At 36.5% G+C, this 24994-nt stretch overlaps 2 protein-coding genes and 1 long non-coding RNA gene across 6 annotated transcripts; 1 reads left to right on the forward strand and 2 right to left on the reverse strand.

The window, feature by feature from the left end:
* Positions 1-1005: 1005 nt before the first annotated feature.
* Positions 1006-13627, reverse strand: LOC143448274 (uncharacterized). Its single transcript, XM_076947926.1, has 22 exons — positions 13487-13627; positions 12280-13249; positions 11961-12035; positions 11593-11769; positions 11131-11316; positions 9776-9963; positions 9355-9577; positions 9133-9267; positions 8856-8998; positions 8586-8688; positions 7518-7712; positions 7065-7364; positions 6803-6949; positions 6552-6681; positions 6008-6178; positions 5824-5912; positions 4471-5692; positions 3164-4362; positions 2874-3044; positions 2573-2717; positions 2349-2418; positions 1006-2176 (listed from the first exon to the last, which is right to left on the reverse strand). The coding sequence occupies exons 1-22, from the start codon at positions 13582-13584 to the stop codon at positions 1966-1968; spliced, it is 6348 nt and encodes a 2115-aa protein (XP_076804041.1). The 5' UTR covers positions 13585-13627; the 3' UTR covers positions 1006-1965.
* A 32-nt stretch (positions 13628-13659) lies between these two features.
* On the reverse strand, positions 13660-17624 carry LOC143448275 (non-homologous end-joining factor 1-like). Its single transcript, XM_076947927.1, has one exon. It carries the CDS (start codon positions 15216-15218, stop codon positions 14247-14249), a length of 972 nt encoding a protein of 323 aa, XP_076804042.1. The 5' UTR covers positions 15219-17624; the 3' UTR covers positions 13660-14246.
* A 78-nt stretch (positions 17625-17702) lies between these two features.
* On the forward strand, positions 17703-20588 carry LOC143448276 (uncharacterized). 4 transcript variants are annotated; one of them, XR_013114447.1, is made up of 6 exons: positions 17703-19165; positions 19273-19342; positions 19427-19531; positions 19659-19817; positions 19946-20076; positions 20170-20588. It is a non-coding gene; the product is annotated as an uncharacterized LOC143448276 (long non-coding RNA). The 4 variants fall into 4 exon arrangements; XR_013114446.1 differs by having other exon boundaries at positions 19946-20041; positions 20126-20588; XR_013114445.1 differs by having other exon boundaries at positions 19946-20037; positions 20126-20588.
* The last annotated feature ends 4406 nt before the right edge of the window (positions 20589-24994 follow it).

The following is a 24994-nucleotide window of genomic DNA, read 5'->3' on the forward strand; positions in this document are numbered from 1 at the left end:
TAACCTGACGTAACATGACAAAGCAAACGAAGTGGAAGTAAATTTATAATTTTCTCAACCTATTGTAAGACGACAAGGAACCTTTCCGGAAACAGATAATTGCTAAGGTCCGTTTATTAAGAAGTTTTCCGTTCTATATAGTAAAGATATGATGATTTATTCACTTGAAGAGAACGGTTAGGGAAGTTTTAGTTTCTTCATTCGCCTTAAATGTCTATTGTCCTGCATTACTTCAGTATTACCTGCGTGCAACTACGTAAAATAGTCTAGAAATGTTCTGAGTAAGAACTTTATCATTCTAAAACTATCCACTTTCGTCTTGTGAATATTTTTTCAGCAATTATGGTATGAAATGTGATACAAATAGGCCTAGTCGGTTGACTACTTATCGCACGCAAGGTAAAACATTCATACGTAATTGGAAACACTTTATTTGGATAAGACATGTAATCAGCCTTACACAATAATAATTACAAGTAGATTAGTCAAAAAAGATCACCACGCAACGAATAATGTCGTTTGATGCAATACGCAGGTTACCAAAATATTCACGGAAATGTTATGACAATGGCACGCTCACCCTTTCAAAACTATCCCCAAAAACAATCTGAAATAACCGACACTTAAAAACTTGAAATCGATCAAACTGATTACTTTTTAAGTAAACAGCAAAAAATGAAAGATTAGGGCGAGGTACAAAAGCAAATTTGTAAAGATCAGCGAGATCAAATTCAATAGACCTGTGAGCCCTTCATTCAATCGAACGCAAATCACTGCCTTGAATACAACATTATTTGCCTAAATGTAGGGGTGGGTTTTCAATATGAAGCTTTTATTCGCTCCACAAGAATTACCGTTAGTTTCGCCAAATCCCGTTGGTCACTTCGTTTATACTTCGGAAAACTGTTAAAAAGCTTTAGTCATTCACCACCGGGACTTACGTTGATCTTTGCTATTGTCATCTTTGCTTTCCGAGCCATATGCCTTGATAATAACCGACCAAAATTAGCACATCCTCGATTTTGTATTTCGAGTTAAATGCACAAGAGGTATGAAAACCAACTTCATGAAAAAAAGGTTTGTAAAAAAACACTGATAAGACGGCATATAAATAACATATTTAAACTGAAGGTGTTTCATGCAATATATCAATAACAAACAACAGAGTATGAGCTGCAATGGTAATATATTGAGTTAATATCTAACATCTATTTATGGTGGAGTAAAATTATCCAATTTTAGTCCAACATTTATAATTAACAACCAAGTTTGATGTTGCGAATGACAATAATACCTTGAGCTTTCTAACATCGCAACGGAGTAACCTTGCATTTAAGAATTTGCAGGCAAGGGCATAGTATTTAAAGAATTAAATTCTTCTTGAAAAAAAGCTCTGCTCTTAACATAAACGCACCGGACAAATACGACTTTACACCTGATGTAGCGTGAATGCAACCAAGAAACAAGTAAACGAATATCTCACACAGTGTCTGTACTGGCATCGGCAATCACCAAATATTTTAAGTTTGAAGCAAGAGCAATGCTATGAAAATATAAAAATATTTTCCGATGCTACATGAAAAATGTTGCGGCAGCAATATAAAAATTGCACGTTTTGAATTACTTTTCTACACTAAAGCTAAACTGCAAACGTGGAAGAGTAGTTTAAACGAACAGACACAACGATTTGTCTTAAACGGCAAGCAACAGCGTAATAGGTAAGCAGCTTCCAACAAAATAACCGACAGTGCGATTTAAATGAAGTGTTGTAGTTCTACTAATGGTCTTCGGCAGTGAGATAACCAATCAACAACGCGATCAAGCCATGCAGTGATGAAAGAGTTGTGAAAAAAGTGACAAAATCAAATTGAAAGTTACAAAGCTAATATAAAGGTAAATGAAATGCTTCGTGTTTTAGTTGTGTTATGAGGAATATCGGCAAGAAACTAAAGTATCAAAGATAAATCATACGACTTGTGTTATACTTGACGAAACATCATTCTTAGATGGTTGCAAATTGGCATCGTCTTCGACTTTACTGTCTAAGAACTCGTCAGTGGAGCTTCTTCTTAATTCGGATTTTTCATTCTGACGTAGTTCCTTAAAAACTGCGTTGGATTGTTCAACTGCAGTGCTGTGGTGTGTGAGCTGCACCTCTAAGACAGAGATTTCACTTCTGCAAATCAAAACCTGTGCCACAAATCGTTTATAGCTGTCTTTTTTACACATTTCCCAAATAATTATTATCAAGGAGTTCCTAGCAATACCACACGTCCAAAACATAACTGCAAGCATCGAACAGTGAAGATGTCTGAATACTGAAAACAAAAAGCAGAGTTATTTTCTACCTTAAGTTCTTGAGAAGATCTTCGATCTCACTGACTGAAGAAGACTGCTCATCTTCAGCTCTAGTCACACCTGCAAGTCGAAAACAACGGAAAGACTTTAACACAGCAGATGCAAGCCAAATATTTTGCACAATACAAACAGCAGCTACAACTCGAGTTAGATACAACTGTAACACGCCAGAACTCGTAGTAACAGAGCGGCAGCATTTATAAGGTTATCTCACCACTCTCTGTGCTTTGCTCAGCAGATGTACTGGCAATCCATGAAAGAGACCTGAGATTTGCCTGGAGTTTGCGTGCGCGATGTTGGTACCTGAGCTTCTCACGACGACAAATCTCCAATTGTTGTGTCGTGTTGGTGAATTTGATCTACCGAGAATTTTAGTTTCATGAATTAAAATAGAAGTCATAGCCATCAAGCACAGTGACATGTAACAACAACAAAGTGAAGTAAAATATCTGAACAAAGTTTTTAAAACATATTCGCCAACATGGAACACGATATGCCTGACAATAATATAACACCTGTAATTTATCCATGCTCTTCCGTAGTCTTCCATTCACATCCAGAAGGGACTTTATCCTCTCATTTAGCTCCTTCAACTTCCGGTTGAACTGCATCCGATCCGCCATTCCTGATCTTTTCATCTTGTCAACTTCCGCTTGTTGCAATTTCTTTAACTGTTGAAGTTTCATCTGTAGATATGACATAAACCATAATAATCGTAAATTGCTGTATTAGATCGAATAAGGAAGTATACAAAGTTGCTTAATAACTGAAAACAATAATCACCAATACACTAAATGTTTCATACCTCTAGTGCACTAAATTTTTGCCCATTAGACTCTGCCACATCTTTCCAGTGGTTAATTTCTTCCTGCAATCGGCCATTGCATTCATCTTTCATAGTATTGATAGAGCTGTGATCTCCGTCATTCAGTGAATTCTTCATTTTGCGTTCTCTCATTGGGGGATTCTCTTGAAACTTTGTCCTCATTAATTCAAGTTCAATCTGCAGGGATTTTATTTGTTCCTGGTGCAATATTGATTGTTTCTCGGCTTGTCCCAGTTTTTCTTTCAGTAATTTAACAGTTTTCTTGTATGCTTTTAATTTGGCACCGTGGCTTGAATTGAGTTTATCCACAACATCTTTTGCACTGGGTAATGGTGGCAACCAGGTAAAGGCACTGTTTGTTTCATTTGTTTGAGAAAATTTACTGACCTTGATAACATGATTGACAGGTAACGATGTTGGCAACATAGCAGGTAAATCTGGTGCACAGTCTGTTGTAAGCTGAGGTGCACAACTGCGTTTGCAATTTTCACAAATATATTTAACATCATATTGTGAGTCAGTTTGTGATGAATTGGATGATGACATCTCAACTTTTTCAGCTAAATTTGAGGACGGGGATTTTGTTTCCTGATAGTACTCACTTTGCGTCCATGTATCAACCAACGTTCTAGATGTTCTTTGAGACGGAGAACTATGAGCTGGTAATGGCTCTATTTGGGAGGTAAATTCTGTCTGGGAGGAGGTTGTATCAAATGGACGTCCATCCACAGATATTTGTAAATAGTTTCTGTTTGTGGTATGATGAAAGGGACTGGCATCTTCAGAACATAGGTGGGTGGGAATGATGCAGTTTTCTGGAGGTGGAGAAATATTACAACGAGCACTGGAAGACATAGCTAGCTCATCATCGTGACAGGTTTGCGTTGAAGACTCTCTGACAGACAGCTGAGGCTGAAACATAAAATTACTGCCACAATCACCTACTCCTGGCACAGGTTCTGGACATCGCAAGTTATCTGTTTGAGTAAATGAGTCTTCTGCCTGAATCTGATTTACATTTGAAATATTAGCTTCCCATGATGAATCTGTCTGTGACAAACACGACTTGAAACTGCATTCTGATAAGAGTAAAGAAGTATCAAAATTGTGACTAATCTCTTGTGCATCATGATCAGTTTGAGTTGATGACTCCATGTGTTTAACGTCAGAATGAAAAGGTCTTCTATCAGTTTGAGTTGATGACTCCATGTGTTTAACGTCAGAATGAAAAGGTCTTCTATCAGTTTGAGTTGATGACTCCATGTGTTTAACGTCAGGATGTAAAGGTCTTCTATCTGTTTGAGTAAAGGCGATACACAATTCAACATCATCTGGATAAGAAAACTCAGTTTGAATACAAGCAGAGGTTTTTAAAACCTGACTTCTGACTGATCTGTGATCTGCAGAGCATACAAGTTCAGCTTCATGATCAGTTTGAGTTGATGACTCTAAATATATATCACTAGAATGAGAAGGTATTACAAGATTATCACACGTTTGTGTAGAACTGACACATAATTCAATGTTTTTTGGGTAAAAGAATTCAGTTTGGCAACAAGTGGAAATTAGTGGAGCCCGACACTCATGTGATGTATTGGCTGAGAACACTGGTTCAGTATCATGGTCGGTCTGAGTAAATGCCTCCATGAAGTTGGCATATGAAGATACAATGAAAACATTCTGATCAGTCTGTGTGGAACCAGAGCTCATTTCAACATTTTCTGCACAGAATAGCTCAGTTTGAACACAAGTGGATGATTTTGTGACTCGATGTTGATCTGATACATGAGATCCAAAACACAATGGTTCACTTTCATGGTCAGTTTGGGTTGATGACTCCATAAAAGTATCACAAGAATGATAAATAACCAAACTTTCCTCGTCTGTTTGTGTAGAACTGACAGATACATCAATGACTTCAGGGTAGAAGAGTTCGGTTTGCATAGAAGTGGAAAGTTTTGCAACATCACTTTCAACCGTTACATGAAATGCAGAACAAACGGGTTCGGCATCATGTTCGGTTTGTGTAGACATTTCAATGTGACTGTAAGATATGTGTGAATTCTCAAAGTTGCTCAAAATGCCAACTTCATCCGTTTGAACAGAAATATGTACCATGTCGTTATGATTGAGTATAGTATCAACCTGTGGGGAGATGTACATGCTGTATTGATTTAGGCCAACTAATTCCAATGTGTGATCGGTCTGAGTTGAAGAAGTTGACTTGGGTTTGTGAGATGCAGACCTTAATGCCCGGGAAGCTTCAAAATTATAGGTCTGGCAAGTAACTTCTTTGAAGTGTTTTTCATTTGGCATGGCTGATTCAGACAGCGTAAAGGTCGTCTCTAAAGGTTTCAAACTCATATGGCAGTTGGGACACTCCTCAAGTTTTTTAGCACCAGGTTCAAGTGAATCATGTGACATATAAGATGAATCGTGATCAGTGTAAGTACTATGTGAGTTTTTGAGCTCTTCTTCATGACCATAACAATTGGCATCTTCATTTATCTGTGAAAAGACAAAACAGTCGTGATTAAGACTTGCAAAATAAAAAAAATAATTCAGAAGGAAGAAAAGGAAGAATTGGATTTAGGATATACTCTGTAAGTAAACGGCAGAGTTAAATGTGTTAAACTTACATTTAATACTGCATCTCTAGCAAGCAATCGAGGGTGGCTGGGAGTAGCACATACAACCACTTCATCGTGGCTTGTCTGAGTCCCGATATCTAATAGATTGATTAAACATACGCACAAGCATTAGTTCTAATGAAACTCAAAGTGGAAAGAGAATAATCAATACTATCACTTAATCACTTCATACCAGAGAAGTCTTGTGTGGGTTTTATTGCTGCCTGTGCTTTTTCAAGCTCTTTAGCAGCACCTTGTGCCCACTGTTGGTAGTGAATCTGAAGGGCAACAAGGTACCGCTGCTGTTGTTGAACAGCTTCACGAAGTTTGTCACCTTCTGACTTTGCTAATATGAGCTGTTTTCCTAAGATCAGCATAAATTTATGAAATTAACAACAGGTGAACTCATCAATTTTATTAATTCAAATTACTGATTGGAAAAAATATGCATAGAAAAAATTAAAAAATTTAAATCAACCAAAAATATCACATACTTATAAAAATAAGTTGCTTAAATGAGTTGATTTCAATTTTGTATGTCATTGTATAAATAATGTAATATCATTGGTTCTATGACAAATATGTAGATCTAAATCGATATCCATATTTCATTACAAAAAATAAGGATGAAAGAGAAATTATAAACTGAAAGCTAAAATTTTTATCTAAAAGTAAAAACCACGTTATTCATTTAGAGTTCACAAATTACATAATAGTCGTAATAAAAAACATCATACTTAAGTCATTATCATTTTCTTTTTGATTGATTTCTTCAAGTAGCCTCAAGGTGGCAGAATTCATTTCCTCCTTAACTGTGCATAATTCTTCACTAATATTTTTATTTCTTTTCGAAAGTAACTGGATTTCCTAGATGTCAAAAATATTCAATTTTTAGTATCAAGCAGAAGCCAACCAAGCATGTTAAATTTCAATGCCGATTTTGATTTCCTTTAATATAAATATATTTATAATCTGAAAAATGTCCAACTTTTGATTTAGCATCCATTTCTGTTTTAAGGCACTCGTTCTCAGACTTCACAAGATCCAAATTGCTTTCTAAGTTAGATGATTTCGCTTTCAGTGCAGATAATTGTTCCATACTTTGAGCTTCCAAAGTAAGCATGTCATCTGTTTTCTAAAAAAAGTTGATAAATCTTAGAGGCTCAAATGACCAAGAAATGAAAAATTAATTATTCAAAAGATGAAAAATCATTAATTTATAAAGTTACCATAAACATAAGGGATCATACCTGTTTTAACCTAGATTCTGTTGCTTTGCTTTTATTGTCTTGGTCTATGTAATTTTGATAAACAGATTGTAATTCCATTTCTGCCTTTTGTGCTGCATTAGTTAGCGTTTTCTTTTCCTGATCAAATCTGTCATTTTCATGCTTGAGTTGTGCTTTGAGCCTTAAAATTTTCTCATGTAGTTCTCTATTAGACGATTGGAGTTCAGCCAGCAAATGCATGTGAGGGTGAGGCTCATCTAAGCTATCGTCCATCATATTTTCTTTTAAGCAATCAGAAACATTTGTTTGGAGAATGTTGTTCTAAAACAGTAAACAGTTACAAATTGTTGACTGTGGGTCGAAATAAACAAGCGCATTATAAAAAGAAATGGCGGTTCAACAAGAAAAAGAATTACACACGTGTATTAAATAGGAAAATACAAGTTAATTTATTTTAAAATTATATCCAGCTACCTTCACATAAAGTTCTTCTTTTTCTTCCGCAAGACAGTTGACTTCTGTCTGAAGAAGATTGCATTGATCTTTCCATGAATGAAGTTGTGTCTCAGCTTCTTCTTTTTTGTGCAATGCTTGTTGCAGGTCATTGTTTAGGGAATCAATGTGATTATTTTTTGTTGAAACTGTTGTTAAAAGTGTCTGGGACTTTTCCTTTATTTTAAAAATAATCGCATCAGAAATGTATCATAGACAACAAACTTCTTACAGAGTTGATTCTAGATTTCTGACATCTATCATTTCTCGCAGCAAGAAAAGAGTTTTAAGAGTTTCACACGACCTGCTAGGTCCTACCCATAGGTACCAGCTTAGTAAAATAAGTGGGCGTGCGGTGTGACGTCACGTAAGTAACTAACCCCATACGCAAAGCAGAGCATGTCAAGTTTTGCGGTTAAGTAATTGCTAAAGTTACTCTAAAAATGTAATCGTAAGATGTGACACGTTGTTTAGATTTAGTATACAAAAAGTGTAAACACTTCTTTAGAATAAAATTAGAGAATTTCGAGGATATAAGTCGTACTCTTTTATATTTGGAAAATTGGTACTAGACATTTTTTAAAGACGAATACGACCACCCAATCAAAGCAAAGAATGTATGCATTAACGCTTGTTAGAACGTACATTGTTGATGATTGAAAACGGTTGACGTAATTGAAACATTTTCATGTGGACATCCGACACAACAATGGTAAATGACCCTATCTACGAGAACAGATCGAGCGAACACACCCCTCGCATAATAGGCTTAATTATCACTTTCACAAAACAAAAATGTGTCTCTGCAAATCCCATATATTCAACGTTGAATGAAATAAAATATTTATTACTTTGAAACAAATATACTTTGTTCAAAATGACAAGAAATAAACGATAGATACGAAATAAGGTTCAAACTGCAAGTGCTCGGGTTTAACTTCAACTCCTACCGTTGTGATGACAAACACATCACAACTAATACTAAAACGTAAAAGGTAGTCCGCAGAAATGTAGCCATGCAAACTAGCATGCGAATCTATGTTAACTCACTTCAGCTTGACATCTTTTCAGTTTCTCTTCATTAAGGTATTCTGTTAATTGCAGAAATGAATTTTCGCTCTTTAGTAAAGCAGCTGATTTTTCATCCAAATTTCTACATGAAATGGGTGACTCCAAGTTATAGCAAGTAAGTGCGAATCAGGGCGAAATTTTTTAAATACTTTTATCCTTAGTAAACATTGTAGACTGTGTAAGTGTAGCATACTGCTTTACAATTTTGGAAACTTAAAAATATAATCAGATGGTGAACACAACAGATACCTTGTTAAATATTTTTCCCTTTCAATGGATTTCACCCAAGATTCTTCATTCTGATTGATGTGTAATTTTAAATCTTTCACTTCTTTTTCAACGTTGGTGTTTTGAGACGCAGCAGTTTGAAGCTGATTTAGCAATTGAGCAATCTGTAAAAAGTAAATGTAAGCAATAAATCAAGACCTTTTTAAAATGCGTCGAACCTGTTACGATTACAAGACTACAACAACAATTCAGTAAACTATGACAAAAGAGTCTAAATAGAGTTAAATTTTCATGTGACCTGATTATTTTTGTCACTAATGCGCAGGGTGTAGTTGTTTGATTTGGTCTTCAATTGCTTAACTTCTTCTTTGAGACTACATATTTGGTCTTCCATTTGTGATTTCAAGTGCAGTTCCTGGTTGGCAATTCCAGACTAAAATAAGTGAAAATATGACATTTTTCGTCGAAAGATCCAAAATATGACGCCACATGGTAAAGAATTGAGAAAAAGTTTGTGTACTTTTTGAGCAATCTCTCTCTTTATGTTTGTGAAACCAGCCTCAACTCTGTGCAGGTCGCCATGAAGACGAGAGACAGCACCATCCAGTTCCTTTTTCTCATTACTCTTTGAAGTCACTTCATAACGAAGGGAACTAATTAATGAGTCCTTTTCCTTACTTGCGAATACCAATTTTTCCTGTTCTATTAATAACTGGCTGTTTGCTTGACTCAACTGAAGAACTCTGTAACATGCAAAATATGAAAATTTGGGAACAAAGAAATCACAATCATGAACCACCTTAAAATAACCTTGGTCCGTGGCAATGTGCAATTTTGAAATAACCATGTTAGGCATCAGTATAAAGAGTTTATAAGCATTGTACATGGCATGCCAAAATTTCGAGAAAAGTATCAATCACTCATAATATAATCTGTCATACTTCTCCTCAAGTTGTTTGATTGCCAGTTGTTTAGTAATAGCTTCTTGGTCACGCTCATGTACTCTCCTTGCATATGTGTCTCGTTCGTGCCGGATGCTATTGATGTATTCATGATTTCCTGAGCTGTCTTCCGATGCACGTTGAAGAAGGGCATCCAGTTTAGAATTTTTTGACAGTAATTCACTGACCTAGGAGTAGGATAGATAGAAGTCAAATAAACAATCGAACATATAATGATACGCATGGAAAAATGACAGAAATCAGTGATTAGTGACATCATCAATGATCAATGACATCATTGATGCAACCGTTTAGCATTGCTGGGTCAAGAGCACATGACTGAAATGTAGCTTCCTCTTGGTAGTCAGAGGCTGGTCTATAATTTTATACTGAGATTTCTTGCAAATAGATTTAATGTTTGTTTAACTCAACTAGCTTTTATGCTCAGCTAAGTCGTGACAATTTGACATGCAATTGTTATGCTCTTATGTGATTAACACTAGAACGACCAAGCACATCAATCGACGCATTTCAAGTATTTAATTTCTTGTATCTCCACCGGGCATCATCTTTTTCTGCTGCAACTTCTTGACAATTATTTGTTTCTTACAACGCTCAGTTTGTCTGACTTTTGGAGATTTTATGATTAAAACGGACAATTTAAGCATATGTCTACCTCGAACGACCAAGCGCGTCAATTGACGCACATAGCTTAAAAATTCACGCTAAGTTTACCGAAGGTGTGATTCCAGTCTGCAGAATCATCACAACTTGATAAAATGGAATAACAATAATTAAGAAATGATAATCAGCATTGTCAGAGGTGTAATTGAGCATGGTGAGGTCACACTAAAATTGGGAAAATTTCTGTCCGGCCTCCTAATTCATTGAAGAAATTCGGGCTCATTCAGCGAGTTTATTCGAAAGTAGAACGTGCTCGCGAGCAGTGGACATTTAGAAGGAGAAAAGGCAGAGAAGGACGTACTTCAAAGATGTTTTTCTTACTACATAAATGAACGATTTGTATTTTATGTGTATTATGTGTCAATTGACGCACTTGGTCGTTCTAGGTAGTTTAAAAGCACGGTCGTTCTAGTGTTAAGCAACTCCGAGAATGGAATCAAACAGCAAATTCACATAACAGAAATGGTCTCATGGGCCACACTTGATTCTCTGCAAGCTGAAATTTTCACACCATTCATTTAATTAAACCATCAAAATGTTTATAAGATAAGAAAAGATATGTTGCAGCTGGGCATACAAATACTTTTTAAGTGACAAGCTTACATGAACACTAAGATACTCAAGCCCTGTTGAATCAACAATACAATTACAAGCTGAACACAATGTTACACCTCTTTTTGCAAGTGATCATTTTTTGTTCTTAAAGAACTGAGAATTCTTCCAATATCACTGTTGTCGCTCTGAATTCTATCTCTTTCCTTCTCTGTAATTTCTAGCTTCAAATTTAAGTTCTTCATCCTGTTTTTCATGCGCTCGACGCTCCCCTTGAGAATGTTGATTTCTGTGACAAACTTGCCCTGAAAAGTTGTTGCAGAAAAAAATATTTTGGTTACTTTATCTACGCAAAACTTGCAGTATGTTCATGCAATATTTTGTTTTATTGAACTGAATTTTAAGAATTAAATACTCTGAACTTAAATAAAATTGCATTCGTCTACAAGGAAACAGCAGTTAAACCAGGCAAGCATATAGGTAGACAGAAAAACGGATAAAATATTTACACAAAAAGAAAACAGAGAACAAAACTGAGCACACGAAACAGGTATGCTTAATAGGCAGTTTTATTACTGTACCTTGTTTGTTTGTTGAGTTTTTGTTAATACAGCCAAATTTTTTGCAGTTTCATTGGCTTGAAGTAAAGTCTTTTGCAGCTGATCTCTTAGGGAATTGTTCATTGCGTGCAATTCATGTTGTTCAAGTTGCAACTGTTGTTTTGATGAAACAAGAATGGCAGTATCTGCTTGAGCGAGCTAAATTAAAACCAATTAATGGTAGTGGTGTTAATAGCAATATTTTTATTTTTCATTATACAAGTGAAACAGGTTTGGCAAATTAACAAACATTGACAGTGGAAAGAATAACAGCTTTAATTTTCAACTGATGGAAAACACAATCCGTATCTAGGTTTGGTTAACAGACTGTGCCCAATACCAGTAAACACCTTGAGTGATTGCTTCAGTTCTACAACTTCTTTCTTATATTGCTTAACTTCCTGGTCTAGATTTTTAGTTGGAACCTAAATATAACACAAATTAAAAACCCAATCTGATATGATAATAAAAATGGTTATATAGTGGCTATTCCACCAAGATATAATACATATTAGCACAATATGATAGTTAATACCACTTATTTCACAATTCAGTTCAAACATAAAAAGCACAACCCTTTATTCAAGCAATGTGGAATGATAATGACAAAATAACATATTTTAAAAATATTGTCAAAAATATATATATACTAATTAAATAATTTCAAACCTGTAAGGTCTTTGTTGATGAAAAAGAATCCATCAACATCAATCCCTCCTGATCAAATGACATAGAAGAACAGGTAAGATTCGAGACATCTGATGCTGTGCTCACAGATTCATCATCATTCCAAGACATAATAGTAGAGGAGCTAGATGCTTTTGGAAATGTGTAAGTTTGAAATGCAGAAACCATTGGCTGAGAACCATAATAGCTCAAAGGATCAATTCCTTCAATGTTAGTAACAGGTAACGAAATGGAAGGTGAAATTTGCACACTCTGCTTCTGTTGGTTTGTATTCATAGGCGGTTCAGCAATCAGATGATTATAACTCGAAATACCAGTTACTGTTCGAACCTTGTCACAAAGAGCAGTTGACTTTTCATCAAAACCTACCAATGCCGGGTACCCTGTCATATTTTCAGTATTTCGTGACGAACCTGGAATTTCTGACAAAGCAAGATGTCCAAAGTTGATAGAACTATCAGCGATATCCAAGTTACGAATATCATCATTCAGGCTATCAGGGATAGAGCACAGCATGGTCTTATCAACATCATCTGTGGAATACGATGAATCTGACAGCACACTTAAAGAATCATTTGTGTCAGTTCTTGACAAAGTAGAGGCGAATGATGTTGAATCATCAGTGATATTTGACCGAACATTTGAAGAAGATGAACCTGGTTTTGGTGGTGCTGTGGGGAAAGCTTGTGTCTGTCTCAGGTGTGACCGAGGCCCCAATATCTTCGTTGCAGATCTTGGCGTTAGCAAAGCTGGCTTGGCATCCACAGTCCTTTCTCTGCCTGTTCTGCAAACAGTTGCATTTGTTGCCACATATGTTGTATTCACATCATCTTTAACGGGCAAGCTTGCTGGGGAAGAATCAGCCAGCTTCTTAAGTGGATTTTTATGTTTCTTTTCCACATTTTTTTGGTTATTAACAAATGAAGCCTTCTCTTTAGTGATCTTTAGAGTCCTGTGGATAAAATCAACTTTTCATTGTTAATCACAGCACTTGTAAAATTATTGTTTACCATCATATAATAATAGCATCAGATTCAATATTAAATAAGCATTTGACGAAATTAATATGTTATTCTGTGCAAATCTCCACAAGCACAAGGGTAAATATTAAGTGCTTATGTAGATAATACGCTGAAAGAATTCAAATAATTTTCATCTAACAAAATAAAGTTACAATACTCAATATTACCTGTGAGGAATAGCAATTAAGTTTTTACGGGATACACCACAGGGCAGGTCACTCTGGCTTGAAATATGGTGATTTGCATCGCTTGTGTTAGAATGCATGAGTAATTATAGGTCTTAAAAACGTTATTTCATTATTTCAATTGCATATTCTTATCATTTAGAGATACTAAAAAGCTAGTAAGCAAAATTTTCAGCCAAATTCATTACTATCAATGATAAATAATTTTGTCAAGATAAACATGTATATAGTATTGTAAACATTTTTAGCTGAGTTGGTCTAATAAACATTTTCAAGAGCAAATGTTACAGCATAGTCAAAAGAATAATGAGTAAATACAGAGAAACCACCACATAAAGTTTCAGACAAATTCGACAAATAATATGTATCATATATACAAAAAATAATTGCAAAATTAATTTCTGAGTTGTTTCACAGTGATAATTTTTTTTTTAACAAAACATAAAATTTGGGAGTATTGCAAATGATACCTTAACTACACATAAAAGAAAAAAATAAAAGTTCTAAACAAAGCAAAAACAATTTTATTAAAAAATTCACTAAATAGTAGAGCATGACACATGAAATAACTTACAATAACAATTCATCATCAAACTTATTACCATAACATGAATGTAATATGTAACTTAATTATTTCATAACAGTTTTCTCCTTGATATATAACCTAGTGAGTTGGTTTGTAAAACACGATTTTCCTTTGCATAGGCCAAGTAACAACAGGGATAACACAGAACTTCAATAATCAAAACAGGGGTTTCCTTTGTTTCTTTGATACCTTATGTTTTTTAGGGGTCACCACATAATCTGGAATGTTCTTAGCTTCCGCTATGGATACAGCAGCAGTATTATTAGTGCTAAAAGAAACATTCTGGCTTTCTTCATCATCACTGATTTCATGAATGCAACCTCTCACACTTGGTCGCGCTTGAACACGGCGACGTTTCGCTAGTGATTTTCTTGGTGTTGATACCTTACATGAAGTAGTTTGTTTAGTTTTTCTCAGTGATGTCTGTATTAACTGTTTGGATATTTCATCATTGCAATTGTCTTCACTTGATGAGATGATTAAATCATTGAAAGCTTTTCCTGAAGCAATTTTCAAAGGCTCTTTTGTAATGGCATAGGCATAATCCTTCGAACTTTTTAAGTCTTTTTCAAAGGCAATGGCATCAAATAATTCTGTTTCCAAATGTGGCCTGCTTACTTTAGAACCATTCTCTTTATAATCCTGTATTTCTTCATCCTTTTGCCTTATAATTCCCTTCAACTTTTTGTTTTCAAGTATCAAACGAGATATTGACAGAACTACAGGGTTGCAAAAAAGTAGTCTGGTAAGCGGTACATCTTTGCAGATTTCACAGTTGAACTTCCAGTTGAATGGAACCGATCTAACTTTATTGGACAATGATAAAATGACACTTCCATTGCTTGCTTCACTTGTGTAGTTAAACTGGTGATGATGTAAAACGCTTTCTTTTAAATGATTTAAAATGCTGTCAATTGGTGCTTCCAATCTTTTATTTAGTTCACTACATCTTTCAGCAATTTCTTCGGTTTGCAAGCTTTCGGTATACACAACCGACATGTCAGTTAGAGCAAGATGATAAGAACCATTCTCAAACACAAACTTCACAAGCCAGTTGTTAGATCCAGAATCACTGCTTAAGATCTCCCATGAACAACAATTCAATTTTGAAACCATTCTGTCTTCCATGGTGATGGTAGCAAAGATGAAGTCGAAGTCAGTGAAATTTAAACTATGGTACTACGATCCACGGCTACATATAGAGCCAATTATCAATATGTCCATTTTTGTATACATACAATATGTAAGCATGTCTATTATAAGTGCCACATTCATTAACTGTCAAATTACAAGTCATTGCATTCTGACTAAACGTGATAAACTACACTGGTAAGTTAGTACCATACCATAAGCATTTCAGTTCAATTGATCGTGGGTGGTGTGTGTAAGTATTTTGTAAACACCGTTTACAAGGTCATTTTAAGAAGTGACTATTTCACCGGCTGTTTATTAAAATTTGATAATGGCAGTAACCATTAGAATTCCCCTGATAGGCTTATAACTCTCGTTTTTATGTAGAAGTAGAAAAGGTAATTCAGTGGCGTAATCTTTGTCATTAGGTCTAGTATGCTGGAGGTTTTTGGTTTAAATCCTGTCTACATTTGGCTTATATTTTTCAAATTTAGTTTTTCAAATTTATTTAGTCATGAGAGAACTTAGTCATTTTAACTTGAAAATTAGCATATATATTTCATATAACAACCTAGTAATTGAGTCATGAGAGGGAAGAGTTTGGGTCTCTGGGAGTTAGTTTAACATTAATTTAGACTCTGAAAAAATCAGTGGGCTATGTGATAAGTCTATGTCATTTGGACAGATTTTTAGCTGAAAATTGGCGGATCTAGTGCAAAACCACAGGTTGCCTTTATACACTAGACCCCAGCTACTCCAATTGTGGCGTCATCTAATTGTGCACTTGTATACTAGGCCCAAATTGGCATATATTGAATTTAAAAGACTAGCCTAGTTAGTAGTTTCATAATTTATTGTAATGGTATTTTCCTACTTTATGTACTGGTCCGATCGGAAAGTATGTGATGGCAGTTTTTCAAGAAAAATCATGCATGCAAAGACACAAATTTTGGTGTGGTGTCGTGCACCGACAACTTAATTCTTTATTTATTTATCATGAATCGGCGTTCGAGCAACCTGCATTGCCTGGTTTGTTTATTGTAAATCGGCATGAATGTGTGATGTGCAGTGTTACTTTTGTTCAGTAACCAATTACGTAACAGCTCTAATTGGTGTTGTGTGTGTGGTCTGCACGTTTTTCATTCTGGCGGATTGTATAAAAGAACCTGAATTTAACAGAACACACATTCTTGCATTGCTGAATAAACCATGGTTTGATTTGAGTCACATTTCTGTATCTCACCAGTTTAGTATGGTAGCTGACTGTAAGATTGCCCCTTTAAGAATCAGATTTGTGGGAGTTACAACGACGGCTTCATACATATCGAACCTCTCAGATACGTTACAAAAGTTTAATAGCTCGGTGTGCACGTTGACAATGATGAGTATTGTGCTTGTGAGCCAGATTGCAAAGTATGGCAGGAGCACATCCAAGATTTTTTAGCCGGGGAACAAACTCTCTAAAAAAAACTCCTTTTATCTCAGTTTTCTACGCTAGGGCTATTATAAAAGGCCACACCTGTCCTACCACAAATGACGGACGTGCTTGGGCCACAAGATGCGATGCACACAGGCTGCTTCCTTGCACAATATTTTTTCAGTAATATCAGTAATATTGTTTCTGCACACACAAGATTTCGACAAAAACGGCCATACTCTACAGTCCGGCTTGCGAGTACCACACTTTCTACTAGGCCTATATGAGTAACCGGCGGCCGGTAAAATTAGCGTCCACTTCACAGGCCCCCAAACTTCTGCCTGTTATACCTAAGTGGGAAAATACCAACAGTAGTACGCTATAGCCGTCCAATGAAGTTTTGGGTTTACTGACCGTGCTAACCTTCCATCGTTATCATTTGTAGCACCACTGTAATTTACTTCTTCTTTGTTGTAGGCCCTCAGGGCTTCGTCACTTTTTCCCGTTCGCTGATTGTTTTTGAGCGTATTTCTTATTTAACCATTTTAAGCCTACAAGTCGCAACGTAAACTACAACGAGGCTAGCCTAGACACAATATACTTTTCCCACAGACCACAATCTGATAATTAATCAATGGTTAGAAATAAACAATACAATACTGCAATACGAAGTTGCTTTTTCCAAATTCAGTAACCGGCTGGCGGTGAAATAGAGACTGCCTTAATTTTATTGTCTACATTTGCGTAATCTAGTGTAGATATAGGCCTACGCCTAAGCAAAGATGGTGAATCACAATAATATAACAAATCACAAAAGGAATCAAGATGTCGAATCAGAACACTTAACCATACTCTGCGGTTCTCAAACACAACACAAAAGCCGTGTTACTCTTTTTTCAATTGCATGAAATTTGAAGAGTGAAGCTTAGCTTTGCACGTCGGTCTTATCAGGTTTTACTGGGTCTTACCTGGGTCTTACCTGGGTCTTACCTGGGTCTTACCTGGGTCTTACTGGGTATTACCGACATCATACATAACACATCGATTAAAGCACCACCGTCATTCTGGCAGAATCCTAGCAGAATCATAGCTTCCAAAATGACAGCAGGGTTTCCGTTTATTTTTTTATAAACTATGTACAGTAGACTAAATAATTATTCTTAAGCGCTAATGGTAAACTGCCTAATGGTTTTAATGTGGTATGCCTAGTCGTGACTCGTCTGTTTTTAACATCGCCTGTAAATATTTTTGGTTACGGTATTTCGATGTCAGCAGTCAAACGTTATTATTAATATTAATGAGAAAATTCTTTGATTTAGCATTATGAATTGCATGGCCTAGGTAAAAGGTAAAATTGTTGAATGCTGATGGGCTAAAATGTCAGGTTCTTCTGACATTTTAGGCCTATTAGGTTGATGCAATGCAGAAGTCTGGAAGTGAAGCTTCTTTGTAGACCATAGCCCATTAGCTATAGCTTAATAACAGGTTGCATGTAGTTGAAAAAACAAAATCACAATAGGTTGCACTTGCACTGTCTCAATAATCAAGTCAGCAACTGTATGGATAACAGTCTACAAGCCTAAATAAAAGCATAGATGTAGTAATTTGACTGATTTCCGAAATAAATGTGCATGTAATTGTAGTATATGTACTCAGTAAATGCATTTACCTGCCCAAGATGTTGAAATAGCCTAGTTATCAAGTGTTTTTTGGCTCTGAATTCTTAACAAGTTATATAGGCCTATTTAGTGTAAATAGTAAGCATTTGTCAAATTGCAAATATGTTTTAGGGTTGACAAAATACTGAGTTTATAACAGAGAAATGGGAAGTTTTGTTTAAGTACTTCTTGGTGTAAACATCCTTTTCTCTAGATAAGTTAAAATTGTTTGAAAGTTAATCAATAAGTATTGCAATTACTGTTTTAAAAGTCAACTCAGCCCTTTAAAACATACAAGTAGAGGATTTATCATTTTAATGTGGTTAAGCTCCAATCTGTCGGTATTGAAGGCATGTTCTATTGTTGTGCAAGTCTCATATGTTTTGTGATTTCATTTGTGCTTTTACCATATTTAAGTTTTCTCACATTAATTATTATCACTCCAATTATTATCACTGAAATTGAACATACCAATATATCTATTTGTGTAAATCATAATTTGCTGTTGATGGACTTTCCAACCATACCCCTGAGGCAGCCCTTTCATGGTCGTTAGGTTTTTTCATCAGGACATTCCCCAATAGGCATATTATACCTCGATAATAGGTAATGCTTGTTTAACAAAACCATTGGTTACACTATGAAGTAGTATTTATAGTGAAGCATAAATACTAAACAGGCACAACAATTGCTGTGCACTTTAAATACAAACAAACAAAGTGAACATAAAAGAATGTGGAGCCAACCAGATACATCATCATTAGAATAACATCTAAGAATGCACAAACATGGGACTGGCAGAGGCTGCACATGCCATGGAAAAATCTAGATAACTGGCGGCATCGCTGTGCTACATCTGGCAAGAAGAAGTACATATAAATTTCTTTATATACAAAGACGTCCCAGTGCTGGTATGCACTTATACTATCGTACATCTTGTGAACTGTATGTGAACAGCTCTTAATTTCATCAACAGACGCTTTGATTGGGAAATTCAACTTCTTGGAAGCACTATTGTAGTCCAAGTGATAGAGGTGCAGAGTGAGGTAAATTATGGCTTCTATTTCTAACACCCATACAAGGTAAACGTTACAGCGACACTGATACTTTTCAAAATACTTTATTTAAAGGTTGCCCACAGTGATATGGGAAATAACAGAGTTGTCGATCCATCGCTTCCTCACTTGTTGTACACACAGTCTGCTGCGAACAAACTCCAGGAGATTTGATGCAAGGTTGCTACTGAGATATTTCTCCGTGTACTTAACTTCGTAAAGTCGTAAATCTTTAATTTTGTCACTGAACACTGTAAAAAGATATAGTGGCGATAAGCAAACATCTTTGACTTTGCATTTTCTACAGAAAACTGTATAAGGTCAATAAGTGATTGAGCAATATTGTCCAGAACGGCCGTCGAAAAATCCTTCCAGTGTTTACCAGCCTCACCTTCCAAGTTGTACTGTGGCTGAAATTCCTCCAGCTCATTTGTTGTGATTATCTCCATGTCAAGGATACATTTCGGTAGTTTTCGCCATTTAATGATTTATGTATTATGCTGAGACTTGTTTTCTTTCGTGAAAGCTGTTTTCTTATTGACGTCTTTATGATGTTTTGGAATATTGGCTGATTTTTTCGTAAAAAATATATAGCTACAGCGATCGATCTTGGAACGAACACCATCATATTCTACTATCCCCACTTCCCCACCATCACACTGGACTACTCTTTCCTCACGCACGATGTAGGTAATATAGTGCCGTTTTTCCTCACCAAACTCAAGGTAACAAATCCCTGCCTGAAGTTTATATCTTATTTTTCCTTCTCCACAGGGTATAATTAACTCACGATTGGCAACCACAATCTTTTCTGACAGTGACTTTGAATCACGTCTTCTTAATCCGATCACAAGCAGTTGTGACGTGGAAATGAACCTTCCTTGAACATTTACGCTCATTATAGGATTCCCAGGACATGAGGAACATTCTTTGGAAGTTAAGCATGTGAAGTGTTCGGCGATATAGAGAATTAACATCGAGCCATGTCTTACCTCATTATACAAAGGCAGCAAAAGATTTCTGTTGTTTCTGTTACACTTGTTTTTGCCCTGTATCTGTTACGTTTCTCCCTTGCGGCCGATTGCGCGTTTCCGTGGTTAATTAAGCACATGTGTCTTTTTATCGACGTGTGTCCGACAAGTAGTTGCACTGACAGTTTTGCATTGGAGCTCCTGAAATGAGCTGTGTGAACGAAAACTTGACCTAACTGCTTTTAAAATAAAACATGTGCCTGTAATTCTAAGAGTGAGAACAACAAAACGTAACACTGGCGAGCACGGCACGACCTCTTAGAGGCACAGAAGATTTTATTAAGTTTTACTGAAGTTGAATTTTTTTTACTCTCCGCCTCGTTACCAGCGTGGCAATAGTTTTTCGTCTTTTCTCAAATAATTCGAATCCTTCTGCGACAGCGTTAAAGCATCGGATGCGGTGAAGAAACATGCATTTCTACAAAGCTTGCCGGAAGACATGAGATTCTCAATGACCGATGGTCGTAAAGAACTACGAGCTTAGTTATGACGAACTCATTCAAAAAGCAAAAGACACGGTTTCAGGACTATCTTCACAAAAGCATGCCATGCAACAACCCGTTCAGCGAACTCAAGGTTTTGACGAATCTGTAAGAAACTTTCTTGAATCTATAGCTCAATTGGGAAAAATGGCTTAGCCTATACAAACGACGAACAGCATGAAATGCGCAGCAGTGTGCTGTACAACCTACTTGTTCGAGGACTGAGAGATCGTCAACAAGCCTCTCAAATCTTACGCGATAACTTTAAAAATGCACAACCGGTTTTTACGCCACAGCAAAGAACATTATTGAAAACGCAGAACGGACGCATCATGAACCACGTATAATGACGTCAGAAGTAGCAGCGGTTACAGGAGATCACCAGGACGTATCCCAATTAAAAAGAACTGTCGAAAAACTTCAGGACGAAATTTTCCAGCTGCGAAAAGAAATGAAGACAGCAAGAAAACCTCGGGAAGAGAGAAGAAGACTTCAGTGTTTTAACTGTGGGGAATATGGTCACATTGCTCGACGTTGTCACAGGCAACGTGCAAGAAACTTTCGACGTGCTTCTGACATACACGGAACTCACAGCAATCCACCATGGGAAATCTACCAGGTTCAAACTATGGATCAGGACTTGCATAGAGAACAAGTTTTCCAACGATGAGTTGTCGGCACTGCACGATGAGTTATGTTTGGACAAATTGGAACTGTCAGAACTTGAACGCCAAAAGCTGTTTTCCGTAATTTCTTCCTATCGTGATATATTTTCGCTGCACCCGTACGATATTGGATAAACAGAACTGGTCGAACACTCAATCGAAACTGGAGACTCGCTCCCTATACGCCAGCACCCAAGACGCTTGCCTGAACCCCAAAAGCAAAAGAAGCATCTGGATGGTCAACCGAAAACACTATTAAGGCGCAGCAAAAAGATCCAGTGTTGAAAAGACTATTTCAGTGGATGAGCCAGGAACGCCGACCATCATTCAAAAAAAAATCGAGAATTCTCTGGAAGAAGTTTATGCTCAGTTGCTGGTGCCCTCAACAATGAAGAATGAAGTGTTGAAGTCTGTTCACGATTTAATTCACGGAGGTGGACATATGGGCGTTAAAAGGACATTTGCCAGGTTAAAGGAGCGTTTTTTCTGGCTATTTTGCCACAAAGATGTCGAAACATACTGCAAAGAATGTTGCTTGTGCGATTTAAGAAAAGTACCAAGGCGGATTGTTCTTGCCCCATTAGTTCCATCAGAGGAAAATACACCTATGCAGAAAGTTGAAATCGACGTATTAAGCGGTCTACCCGAAACAGGAAACGACAACCGTTATATTCTTGTCGTATGTGACACTTACACAAAATACATGCAGTGTTGGCCAATGAAATTCCAAAATGCCAAAGATACTGCTTATTTGCTTTACCACCGTTGGGTGACGATACATTGCGTCCCAGAAACAATTCACTCCGACCAGGGCCGGAATTTTGAAAGTATTCTTTTTCAAGAGCTCTCACGGTTAATGGGCTGCAAAAAGACAAGAACCAGCCCGTATCACGCAATGGGAAACGGTGCTGTGGAAAGAAACAATCAGACCATAATTGCGATTTTAAAAAATTATGTTCAGGTTGACCCAACTTCTTGGGATGACGCGCTCTTCTTGGTTAACGCTACTTACAATTCAAGTGTTCACGAGGAAACTGGAGTTTCTCCTCATTACTTGCTCATACAGCATTTTGTACGTTTTGGGGGTCTTATCGCATTTCTTAGTACCTGTCGCGTTTTTGTGAATTTCGGAACTTTCCGGCCAGGGGGGATCGATTTCAAGGTCACCATCGTGAAGAGGAGGAAATCTTCTTTAAGAATCTGCAATAAAAAATTCACACCTCCTCCGGCAACACTCAGCAGAATCGACGTGAAACATTTAATAAATACGGCATTTTTTACGTTTTGGGGGTCTTATCGCATTTCTTAGTACCTGTCGCGTTTTTGTGAATTTCGGAACTTTCCGGCCAGGGGGGATCGATTTCAAGGTCACCATCGTGAAGAGGAGGAAATCTTCTTTAAGAATCTGCAATAAAAAATTCACACCTCCTCCGGCAACACTCAGCAGAATTGACGTGAAACATTTAATAAATACGGCATTTTTTACGTTTTGGGGGTCTTATCGCATTTCTTAGTACCTGTCGCGTTTTTGTGAATTTCGGAACTTTCCGGCCAGGGGGGATCGATTTCAAGGTCACCATCGTGAAGAGGAGGAAATCTTCTTTAAGAATCTGCAATAAAAAATTCACACCTCCTCCGGCAACACTCAGCAGAATTGACGTGAAACATTTAATAAATACGGCATTTTTTACGTTTTGGGGGTCTTACCGCATTTCTTAGTACCTGTCGCGTTTTTGTGAATTTCGGAACTTTCCGGCCAGGGGGGATCGATTTCAAGGTCACCATCGTGAAAAGGAGGAAATCTTCTTTAAGAATCTGCAATAAAAAATTCACACCTCCTCCGGCAACACTCAGCAGAATTGACGTGAAACATTTAATAAATACGGCATTTTTTACGTTTTGGGGGTCTTACCGCATTTCTTAGTACCTGTCGCGTTTTTGTGAATTTCGGAACTTTCCGGCCAGGGGGGATCGATTTCAAGGTCACCATCGTGAAGAGGAGGAAATCTTCTTTAAGAATCTGCAATAAAAAATTCACACCTCCTCCGGCAACACTCAGCAGAATCGACGTGAAACATTTAATAAATACGGCATTTTTTACGTTTTGGGGGTCTTATCGCATTTCTTAGTACCTGTCGCGTTTTTGTGAATTTCGGAACTTTCCGGCCAGGGGGGATCGATTTCAAGGTCACCATCGTGAAGAGGAGGAAATCTTCTTTAAGAATCTGCAATAAAAAATTCACACCTCCTCCGGCAACACTCAGCAGAATTGACGTGAAACATTTAATAAATACGGCATTTTTTACGTTTTGGGGGTCTTATCGCATTTCTTAGTACCTGTCGCGTTTTTGTGAATTTCGGAACTTTCCGGCCAGGGGGGATCGATTTCAAGGTCACCATCGTGAAGAGGAGGAAATCTTCTTTAAGAATCTGCAACAAGGCCTTTCTCCTTTTGTTCATTATTACGTCATGTATTCTAATTGTTTTTTAATTGTGACAGAGGAGTACAACATTCATATCTCTTGAAACTCGTTTTGTATGTATACTTTGTTGTTTTTTTTCTTCTTGTTGTTTTGTGTTACCATCATTTCTATATTTAAAATATGTGTCTAAAATTTTTGTTTTTTTAACTTGGATGATTGGAAGCGTTAAACTTTGTCTGCTTTGTTTTAAAATGCTGTTTCATTCTGTTTTTGAAAATTTTGGAGTCGGAAACACTGTTGTTCGTTTGGATAGTATGATTCTGCTAGGATTCTGCCAGAATGACAGTGTTGATTAAAGCAGAGGTCGGGAACCTATGGCTCGCGAGCCAGATGTGGCTCTTTTGATGACGACATCTGGCTCGCAAATAAATCTGAGCTGGCATTTCTCAGCACGACTGTTACGAGCAAAACTTTTTCTGTAATTTTTCATAACGCATTAACAGTAAGAAGCATGATATTAAAGAGTAAATTCAGACATTCATTGTCGCCTAAAATTGTTGGTTTTGCTTAAACATGCACACGTTAGTTGCATTAAGTGTTAAAAAATATTACATGGCTCTGATGGAAATACAATTACAAATATGTAGCTTTCATGGCTCCCTTAGTTAAAAAGGTTCCCGACCCCTGGATTAAAGTATTAAACAACGAACGAAAATTAAAAACAGTGCCTCAAAAATTTTAGTTTTAGATACCGTATTTAGATATTTAATGTGTGATCGGTGTAATAGTTGTGCCTTTTACCACCGGAATTGCAGTGAAATATAATAAATCAAAGAAAAGTTAACAGGAAATAGCCTACTTAGTAGAGAAGTATTTTATTGTATTGTTTATTTTTTGTCATTGTCTGTGAGAGAATGAAAAATAAAATGCTAGCCATTATAGCGTGTTATTTTTCCATTATGTAATAAAAAGACAAAGCTAAAAGCCAAAACAAGCTATAAAAATCTTTAAAAAATTTCAATTTTTTTTATCTGTTTAACAT

The sequence above is a fragment of the Clavelina lepadiformis genome, chromosome 3, assembly GCF_947623445.1.
Source record: "Clavelina lepadiformis chromosome 3, kaClaLepa1.1, whole genome shotgun sequence".
In the NCBI taxonomy this organism is placed as follows: Eukaryota; Metazoa; Chordata; class Ascidiacea; order Aplousobranchia; family Clavelinidae; genus Clavelina; species Clavelina lepadiformis.